This window comes from Nelusetta ayraudi, unplaced genomic scaffold (genome assembly GCF_046127955.1).
Source record: "Nelusetta ayraudi isolate G7.1 ecotype Tasmania unplaced genomic scaffold, CSIRO-AGI_Nayr_v1 ptg000006l, whole genome shotgun sequence".
NCBI classification, from domain to species: Eukaryota; Metazoa; Chordata; class Actinopteri; order Tetraodontiformes; family Monacanthidae; genus Nelusetta; species Nelusetta ayraudi.
The window spans coordinates 2,418,040-2,427,728 of NW_027466056.1; the positions used below are offsets into that span (position 1 = coordinate 2,418,040).

The window sequence follows — 9,689 nt, forward strand, 5'->3', positions numbered from 1 at the left end:
ATGGAGGATTTCAGTGTCACGTGTAAACAAATTGTAAGAATATTGCAAGTGACACATCGTCCTCTCAAACTCTGGCATTCGCTCCTCTAAAGTTCTCCCAGCCAATGCGAGAGGTCAGTTCTGAGCTGATCTGATGTCCCCCTGACGGTCCGCAGACATCAGTTTGCCCCCCAGTGATGTGATTGGCTGCACTGTGACATCCAGATTTTGCCCACTGACGCTCCAGACTTCCTCCGACGGACTCCAACCTCCGTAGTCACGGTCGACTGAAGGGCAAAAAAAAGCCTCCTTTGCCAGCCTGCCGCCGGCGCCTGGGATTGTGGGTGTTTTTGTCTTTGGCTCTGTGTGCCTGCCATCCGGTTCCTCACCTACAACCGCCGACATGCTTGTTATGTCACTGAGGGAACTGCTTAGAGACAGACAGACAGAGAGACGGAGAGAGAGGGACAAACTAGGGTGAGAAAGTTTTGGCGCGTCAGGACCTTGGCGCGTGTGCGCACCTGCGTCTAAACTTGAATTCGAAGGACGCGCGAGGTGGTAGGAGGCGGGGTGGGGGTGGGGGGGGGGGGGCGCCAGCTGGGTCAGCGTCGCGTTGTGCGTGTGACAACACGGATGAGAGGAGAGGGAGCGCGCACGCAGAGGGCCAGGTCCTGCAGGGCGCGCCCTTCCTCTTCCTCCTCCTCCTCCTCTTCTTCTGTCCTCCTCCTCCAGGATCTCTCTCTCACTCCCTGCCGCTGCCAACCAGCCCCTGCGCGCCACAGGGACGCATTGAGAGGCAGAGAAACCGCTGCGGGGACACCCTTTGACCGCCGTGCCCAACAAGGCGCAGCCAGACTGCGCGGAGCACGCGCCTCCGTGTCTGTCTGTCTGTCTGTCTGTCTCACACAGACACACGCGCGCGCACACAGAAAGAGAGGGAGGGAAAGAGAGAGAGAGAGGCGGCTTTGAACCTGTCTGCCAAGATAAACTCACCTCGCCTATTTATGCCCCGGCCTCCGCGTGCGCCGCGGGAAAGGAGCGCGTGAGCGGCTCGCGGAGACTCACTCCGACGGAAAGCGGCGGGCGCACAGACAGACTTTTTTTTTTCTTTCCACGCGCGCCAGGAATGGCCACCTCCTCCGGGGAGTCCGGCTGCACGGCTCCTGCGCCCGCACCTCCGCTCTAGAGTCGCAGAGAAGGGGGTGGGGGAGGGGGAGCGGAGGAAGAGGAAGAAGAGGGGGACCCGTACTTTTTCAAAGAAGAAACTCCAGGGGAACTCCGGTGGGAGGGGGGGAGCCTCGGAATGCTTCTGCCGACGCTGGTGACCTGCCTCGCCGGCTTCGCCTCGCTGCTGCCGCCGGCGTGCGAGGGCTGCGGGCCGGGCCGCGGCTACGGCAAGAGGCGCTCGCCGCGCAAGCTGGTGCCGCTCGCCTACAAGCAGTTCAGCCCCAACGTGGCCGAGAAGACGCTGGGCGCGAGCGGCAGGTACGAGGGCAAGATCGCGCGCAACTCGGAGCGCTTCCGCGAGCTCACGCCCAACTACAACCCGGACATCATCTTCAAGGATGAGGAGAACACGGGCGCCGACCGCATGATGACTCAGGTGAGGCTGTCTGTCCGTCTGCTGGAGGAGCTGGAGGTGGAGATGTTGTTTTCTTTTTTTTTTTTCTTTTTTTTTGCTGGTGTGGAGACCTGTTGTGTTGTGCGTGTGCACTTTGCTCCATCTTTCAACACGTGGACGCTTGTTATCACTTTTCTGTTGACTCAAGGCCGGTCCGCGCAACTAAAGTGATTTAAAGTAACTCAAATGATAATAAAGGCGCGCTTTTTGTTGTAGATTCCGTTTGCTGTGACGCTCCAGAATCATTCCGAGGCGCGAGCCTCAGATTCTTTATTTCCTTTAAGTAACAGACAGATTTGAACGCGCTGATCGGTGTGAGGTGGATTTTCTCTCCTTCTTCCCCTCCCTCCCTCCCTCACTGCTGTGACATACTGATAACTTGTGTTTGCATAAGCCATTCTTCCAGTCAGAGCTAAAAAGAATCCTTGCAGCTATTGACACAGCGGTGTGTGTGTGTGTGTGTGTGTGTGTGTGTGTGTGTGTGTGTGTGTGTGTGTTGTGTGTGTGTGTCACACTGCCACAGGTTCACTGCGGGCAGCCTGCGTAAAGAGAAAAAAACGAGGGCAACCCCAGTGCTATAAATGTAACCTATGGAGACGTCGGTCGGTCTTAATTAAAAACACTATGTCCTCTGTTTTACATCGTGTTTTCAGGTCCTCGGAGGGGGTGGGGGGATGGGGGGAAGAAAAACAAAACAAAACAAAGAATCAGCCTATTCGGGTCGTGCCGATGTTTACCGTTTTTAGCCGCGGTCAGTCGCGCTTAACAGTCTCCTTTTTTGGGGGGGACTGTCAGATAAAAAATATATTTTACGACAGCGTCACTGATGTGGCAGCGGCTGGAATTTATTTGACTCCCCCATTTTCAACCAGAAATGAAAGTATTTATATGCGGCTCCCCGTGAACCGCGGGCTTCCTCGGGCGTCCACACGCGACCCACGTGGGGGGAGTAGTTTAAAAAGCGCGCACTCGCTCCCCTCTTCTCCTCACGGTGCCATGCGCGATGGAGCCGTCAGTGACGTGCGCGCAGCACCGAGGAAAGCCCGGCTGTCTTCTTCTTCTTCTTCTTCTTCTTCTTCTTCTTCTTCTTCTTCTTCTTCTTCTTCTTCTTCTTCTTCTCTCATGCGTAAAGATATTTTTGATTCTCGCTGCCTCGTCTCTAAAGAGACATTTCCCCCCTTTTTTCCCAAGTCAATTTACCGCTGACCTGCTGCGCACAATTTATGGGCTCCAGGCCGCAGGAGACAGAATCCCGTTTGTCTTTTACTTTTCCGCTTTGCCTTCCCCCCAATTTGTGTGTGTATATACGTGCGTGCGTGTTTTCGCAGCACACGTGCAGAAATAGCTTCACTTGTATCGAGGCCCTTAATTAAACTGTATTTTTTCCCCCTTCTTCCTTCAACATCCTTTTTGTTTAAAAAAAAAAAAAAAAAAAATTATATTGTTTTCTTTTCCTCCTCACTTTGTCCAAACCGCGCTGCCTCTTAAAAGGTCACGTGTCTCTTTTAATTGGCGCTGTTCTGCCTCGTACGTGCGCGTGCAAAATGAATAAAGAGGGGAGTTGATTGACTTCCGCCCACTGGATGGATGGATGGCCTTTTAATTCACAGATCTGTGCGTAAAAACGCCCGGGTGCGTAAAAGTGAGTGGCCGTGATTTAACGTTATTGCAGATCCTTCCCCTCCACTCCCCACCTCCCCACTCTGCCCCCCAATAATAAAATAAGGCGCCACGCGACCTGCTCGCGGGGGTGTCTCTCTCGCGCTCACTTACATACATAGGCTTCGTGTTGTCACCCGGCCCGTCCAATGTTTGCGCAAGCGTCGCGGTTTTGGTACTTTTACACGGCTCCTACAGAAAACCCCCGCCGATCCGCGCACCTTGAAAGGGGGTGAGAGAGAGAGGGAGAGACCCAACAAAAATCTTTAGTCTGATTTATGGAGTCCGGCTCGGCGCGCTGACCGCGCAGTAAAAACACTGGCACCGCTGCAACGCTGGTGAAAAGGCATCTGTGGCCGCCGGAGCACCGCGAGCTATTCTTATCACAGCCGGCATGGAAACGGACGTTTGGGTCGTTTCATCTCGCCTTTTTTTTTTTTTTTTTTTAACTAATCTCATTATTATTATTATTTTAAAATTTTCACGCGCTAATAGGCCCCCTTGTCATGAATTCGCAGCATCGCTTAAGACAGAGACGCGTTCAGGCTGTGCAGGAGAAAAGACAAGGCTTCCTATGCTGTGCTTTCCGGCCACGACCTTAGTGGCCCGTTTAAACACTGTTGAGTTGGGAGAGAGTGGGGGGTGGGGGGATTCTGAGGGTGATTCTGATTGGGTCATTCCATGGGACTAAACAAGAAATACAACACATATTAAATACAAATACAATTTTTTTAAATTACCATAATTCTTCGCATCTGTTTGTCCAAATTTTTCCCAATTCATAAGAACCTGTCATACAAGAGACACTGTTTTTTCAAATCCACTCCAATAGGAGCTGATTGGAAAAAAGAGGGCGGGCCTTTCTAGGAAGATCTTTGAATACTGATTGACTGACCTTCTGTCTGTCACATCCAAAGAGGGTCCTGGCGCATTTTTCTTGTCTTGTTGTGCAGCCTCCATGCTAACCTCTGTTAGCCGTAGCATAGCTTGCAGTCACTTCCTGTTGCTCTTCTTTTTCTTCTTCTTCTGGTTTTTTGAGGGCAGTTTCCTGCTTTTGTCACCCAAACTGAATGTAAAGAAAGAAAGAAAAGTTGTGTGCTTGTCTGAGAAAGACTCAGCCAGTCAGATTCTTGATTCTTACCACTTCCTGCACAGCTGAAGCACTTCCTGTGCGCCCTTTAACGGCTCTTTTCCAATTGGGTTAATAGCGTAAACAGGATTGGGATTGACGGGTCAAAGGTCATAACAGATGTCTGTCTGTCTGTCCCTCTGTCCGTCCATCTGCAGCGCTGCAAAGACAAGCTGAACTCTCTGGCCATCTCGGTGATGAACCTGTGGCCCGGGGTCAGGCTGCGGGTCACCGAGGGCTGGGACGAGGACGGACACCACTCGGAGGAGTCGCTACACTACGAGGGCCGGGCGGTGGACATCACCACGTCGGACCGCGACCGCAACAAGTACGCCATGCTGGCGCGGCTGGCGGTGGAGGCGGGCTTCGACTGGGTCTACTATGAGTCCAAGGCCCACATCCATTGCAGCGTCAAATCAGGTGAGCGAAAAAGGCGGGCCGAGACAGGCCGGGAATATCCTCCCCGTGACCCTTCCGCACCTTGTCGTGTTTCACTAATGAGGCTTCAAGCACCATGAACCTAGAGTTGCCAACCGTCCCTGAAAATAAAGAATTGTCCTGTATTGACAATGAAATGGTGCGACCCGTTTTGAATCGATATGGAATGGTGTTTGTCCCATATTTCTGAGTTGTCTTGAACATAAATTTATTTTGATGCAAACTCACATTCGTTTCCATAGAGTTTGCATTCAAAACCGTAATCCATGTAGCTGCAGACAATACTATTGGGCAACCCATTCACAATTTATTATGTATGTACTGGCTGAGTAGCTTGCATAGATTATGCTGTGAATCAGGATCGCTTGTTCTTTTCAGCTTTATTTATTTAATTTCTTTGTAAAAGCCATCCAACGTGCACTTTACTGATTCCTGTGTAAAAATATGTTCAATTAAAAGATTCCCATACAATTTAAACATAATTTATAATGTCTATTGGTAACAAAGCAGTTCAAACTATATCAACCATATACTTTTTTGAAACCCTGTTTTAAGTTAGCATTTCCCACTGCTGGCGAGCCACTGGCCTGTGACGGTCATTGCCACGAGCACTGCGGGAGGCCTCCTTTATTTTTCTGAATGAAAGTTGGCAACACTACTTGTACCTGTAGTTGGAATGCAGCTGCAAAAAACAACACAAAAGAGAAAGTGATTAATGCAACTCTTTTGAGCAACTGATGACTTGCTTATCAACAGCAGATCCCATTTTCCCTCCTTCCTCGCTAACATCCTCAGCCTTTCGCTTCCTCCTCGCCTTGGGGGGCCATCTGACCGCTTTGCCAACCCTCTCGCTTTCCTCTCTCGTGTGCCACTCACCCACACCTCCCTCCTTCTCCCCCGAACCAAGTTCTCCATTGGAAGCATGCAGGCTTGTCTTAGTAGCCACAGCGCAAGCGTTAACCTCTAACACAATTCTATATGTGTAGCGTACATTCATTTTTGTTAGTGCACTTATATTGTGTCCATGGGAAATAATAATAATTAGTCTGTTGCAGATGTTGTTGACTGACAGTTGTTGTTGTTGTGCAAGGCAGTTGTGAGCTTGTTTCAGTATATTTTACCCTGTTTGCCAGTGATTTCGTGGTAAATAGTCTTGGTAAATGTTAGCCATCTTGTGGCATCCATTGGCATTTTAAAGGATTGTTGTTGTTTTTTTCGCTTCTAAATTTTTTGTGTGCCTAAAGTTAGATCTTCGCTTTGACTCTGAACTTGAACGATTGTTACTGACTATTAATCTTTAGCGAGAAGACTGGGTTTAAACCTCTCAAATCAGTAGATTCTGGTTTTGTCTAGAGTGAACTCAGCCACTCGTTCCTTGTTTTGCGTTCGAACAAGCGTCCTCGCTTGGGTAAAGACTCATGGTTAGTGAGGGGGGGGGGGGGGGTCGTATAATAAAGCCCTTTTCAGTTGAACAAATAAACCTAACGAAGGTGACGGGCCAAAGGAAACTCGCGTTAGAATTAATTCGCATGAAGGTCCAACATACTCAGCCGTGTGTGACCACAGACGCGGCGGTGGCCTTCATGAAATGTAACACACACGTGCCATTCAAGGTTGGACACACCGGAGTGCTGAAAGTCCCACCGTCTTGTCAAGAATTTTTTTTTCATTTTTTTTTTTTTTTTTGCTCTGAGTGGTAACCACTTTTTCTCCCCCTTCTGTCTGTCCCCCGTTTTTCCTACTTCACCTCTGTTTTACCTTCCTCCTCCTCCTCCTCTCCTCCTCTCTTCTTCCCTCCCAGATCGGGTTGCGAGGGCCCAGTCCTTGACTTGATCAGAAGGGCAACCAATCAAGTTGGTATCTTTTTATGATTTCTTTCTAGATTTTTTTTTCTCCTGTTTATCTTTTTAAATTTGCAATATGATTGAAACAGAAAGCCTACCCATTTCGCTTAATAGACGGAGGAGCCACTAGGGGGCAACAAAGCACCAGCTCCACAAATGAAAAGGATGAAAGGAAGCAATTACATGACACAATTATTCCGTTTTTAAAAAACATAATGTTTAAATTCTAATTTAATTTAATTTTATAAAAACTTTATTTGGAAAAATTCGAATAGATCTTGGCACCTGTCAGGCTCAGTTTAAACTAAATGAAAGTAGAATGATTATATTGATAAAATAGTCATGAGCAGGAAAATTCTATTCACCGATGCGAATTGATGAGAAAAAAAAAGAATTTTAGCTGAGAGCACGTGGAGTTTGCAGTCTGCAACTCTGCAGCAATGTCACTTTTTTACAGACTAGTGGCAGAAAAATGAGAATTATTTTGCACGCAAAGGCAGCAAGCTGAACTCTGCCTCGGTTTCTCGCCGTCCTGCAGTTGAACCCGAGTCATGTGACTGGCTCTGTCCGATGATTAACCTGCTGGGCTGTCCTTTTTTTTTTTTTTTTTTTTTTTTACATGTATTTTCCTGCCTCGCTCCTTCCTCCTTCAGGTGACTTATCTTATCACCTGGCCTTGGCTTTTTCCTACCTTCCCCAAATATTTATCCCCAGATAGACTTGAGACGCTCCTCAAGTATCACTTTCAAGAGCTTTTCAGGGGCCGCTTTGTTCGGACCAGGCCGGGGGAGGCACGCACATGTGCACACAGGCCGGGCGGCGGAGGGGCCACGAACAGCGGCGTTTATCTGCTGATTGTTCCTTTATTTCTGCTGCAGGAATGAAAAAGAAAGAGTCAATATTTAGCCAGAGGGAGTTGAGGGAGATTTACTGTGTGCTCAAGGTCTCAGTATGGAGGCCGTTCCTGGCCAGACCATAAAAGGCAGAAAAAAACACTTATTTTTTATTTATGCTGCTGTGGCTCACTTACTAGTCCATTTATATCTGTTTTTTTTTTTTTTTTTCAAAAGTGCCACATGGAGCTTTATTTTTCATCATGGAGCAGCATCACATGGTTAATTCTAGAAAAGCTATTGGATGTTAAAGCCCAGAATCCCAATTTTGATATTTAGTGTTGAATTATGAATTATGACGATTTATAAACTTTTTCTTCCTGTCTTCCAGACCACTCAGTAGCTGCTAAATCCGGGGGTTGTTTCCCCGGCGACGCCCTGGTGACGTTAGAGGGCGGCGGCCGCAAGCCCGTCGCCAACCTCCGACCCGGCGAGCGCGTCCTGGCCTTGGCAGACAACGACGGCGGCGGTGGCGAGCTGGCCTACAGTGAGGTCCTGACCTTCCTGGACCGGGACCCGGCCACCTGGAGGCTCTTCTACACCCTGCACACGGAGATGGGCCCCCGGCTGACCCTGACCGCCGCCCACTTGGTCTTTGTCTCCGAGGGGAACTGCTCGGAGGGGGCCGAGCCCGACCGCGCCGCCCTCAGGACGCTGTACGCCAGCGACGCCCGGCCGGGACAGTGCGTGCTGGTGTCCGGAGGCGGGACTGGAGCTGGGGCCCGGCTCTCCCGGGTCACCCGGGTCGGGGTGCGGAAGGGCCGGGGCGCGTTTGCGCCGCTGACCCAGCAGGGGACGCTGGTGGTGGACGGTGTGCTGGCGTCCTGCTACGCCGTGCTGGAGCAGCACGCCGTGGCCCACTGGGCCTTCGGGCCGCTGAGGCTGGCCCACCGCTGGGGCGGGGCCGGTAGGCGGGGCCTGGGCCATGGGGTCCACTGGTACCCGCGCCTGTTGCACTGGCTGGGCAGGATGCTGCTGGACTCGGGGCGGCTCCACCCACTGGGCGTGACCGAGGACCACAGGTGAGCCAGGGGGCGAGTCCACGTGCACAGGAGGGGGGGGGACGTGATCGCCCCCTGCTGGGGGCTGTCTGGGATTTTTCCATGGACGCGGACCGAGTCTCCCACAGCCTCCCAGAGCCTCCCAGAGCCTCGAACCTGGACAGGAAACGACTTGGAAGCCATAGAACAACAATCCCCTCTAAAAACGACCTTTTATTTAATCCACGAGCTCAGTTTGAAATCAGACTTGAAGAGGTTGAGAGGCTCCGAACACACTTTGAACAAACACTACCATTTAAATTATTGACTCTCACTTCCTTGCTGCAGCGTGGGTCCGATGTTTCACACCAAATTCTTTTAGACGTAAACACTGACAGACTGCACTGAATTACTTTTTTTTTCAAGGTCCACACAATGCAAAAAATGTCTATAACCAGTGTTATCTAGCAGTGATCTGACAGTAACACTGGCGAACTCCCCAGGAGCTGCTAAAAAAAAAAAAAAGGCAACAAAACTGGCCCTTTATGACATCACAGAGGCCACTGACATTTGCGTTTGAGTTCTCAGGAGTCGAGTTTTTCCAAATGTTTATCAGTTTAACAAATTTATTTGTGTAGATTTGTTTGTTTTTTGTTTGTTTTTTCCGAGGTTCAGGGATTTATTTTCACGCAGCGCTCTTTTCTAAACACACCGTCCGGATATAAATATTTACAGAGTGTATTTAAAGTGGTCTTTGTTTACACATGCACACACACACACACACACACACACACACACACACACACTCACGCACGCACGCACACACACACACACAAATTCGACAATGTTTATGTATCTCAGACGGGTTATGAGATATTGAAAAACAAAGAGGGGAAACAAAGCAGATTATATTTTTTGAAATTAAATTATGTGGAAAAAAAAAATCTGCGTCTGTTTATTTCTTCGTGTCCTGCGGCACGGGAACGCACCTTTTTGTAAGTATCGGCATTGTAAGTGTGTGCGTGCGTGCGTGCGTGCGCGGGACTGATTTAGCCCCCCTGTCCACCTCCCCCCCTCCTAACTGACTCTGCGCGTAAACGCATAAGAAAGACGCGCGCAACGTGCCTGCATGCAACAGATGTCGGC

At 49.9% G+C, this 9,689-nt stretch overlaps 2 protein-coding genes across 3 annotated transcripts in view; one reads left to right on the plus strand and one right to left on the minus strand.

The window, feature by feature from the left end:
* stat1a (signal transducer and activator of transcription 1a) overlaps positions 1-9,689 on the minus strand; it is a 106,764-nt gene that overhangs the window by 67,050 nt on the left and 30,025 nt on the right. The window lies entirely within an intron of this gene.
* On the plus strand, positions 558-9,378 carry LOC142880674 (indian hedgehog B protein-like). The gene is made up of 3 exons (XM_076014658.1): positions 558-1,582; positions 4,547-4,808; positions 7,895-9,378. Exons 1-3 carry the CDS (start codon positions 1,283-1,285, stop codon positions 8,587-8,589), a joined length of 1,257 nt encoding a protein of 418 aa, XP_075870773.1. The 5' UTR covers positions 558-1,282; the 3' UTR covers positions 8,590-9,378.

Coding starts and splice junctions, on each gene's coding strand:
- LOC142880674 (XM_076014658.1), top strand. CDS start 1,283: ATGCTTCTGCCGACGCTGGTGACCTGCCTCGCCGGCTTCGCCTCGCTG. Junction 1,583..4,546: donor CCGACCGCATGATGACTCAG/GTGAGGCTGTCT, acceptor GTCCATCTGCAG/CGCTGCAAAGACAAGCTGAA. Junction 4,809..7,894: donor CCATTGCAGCGTCAAATCAG/GTGAGCGAAAAA, acceptor CCTGTCTTCCAG/ACCACTCAGTAGCTGCTAAA.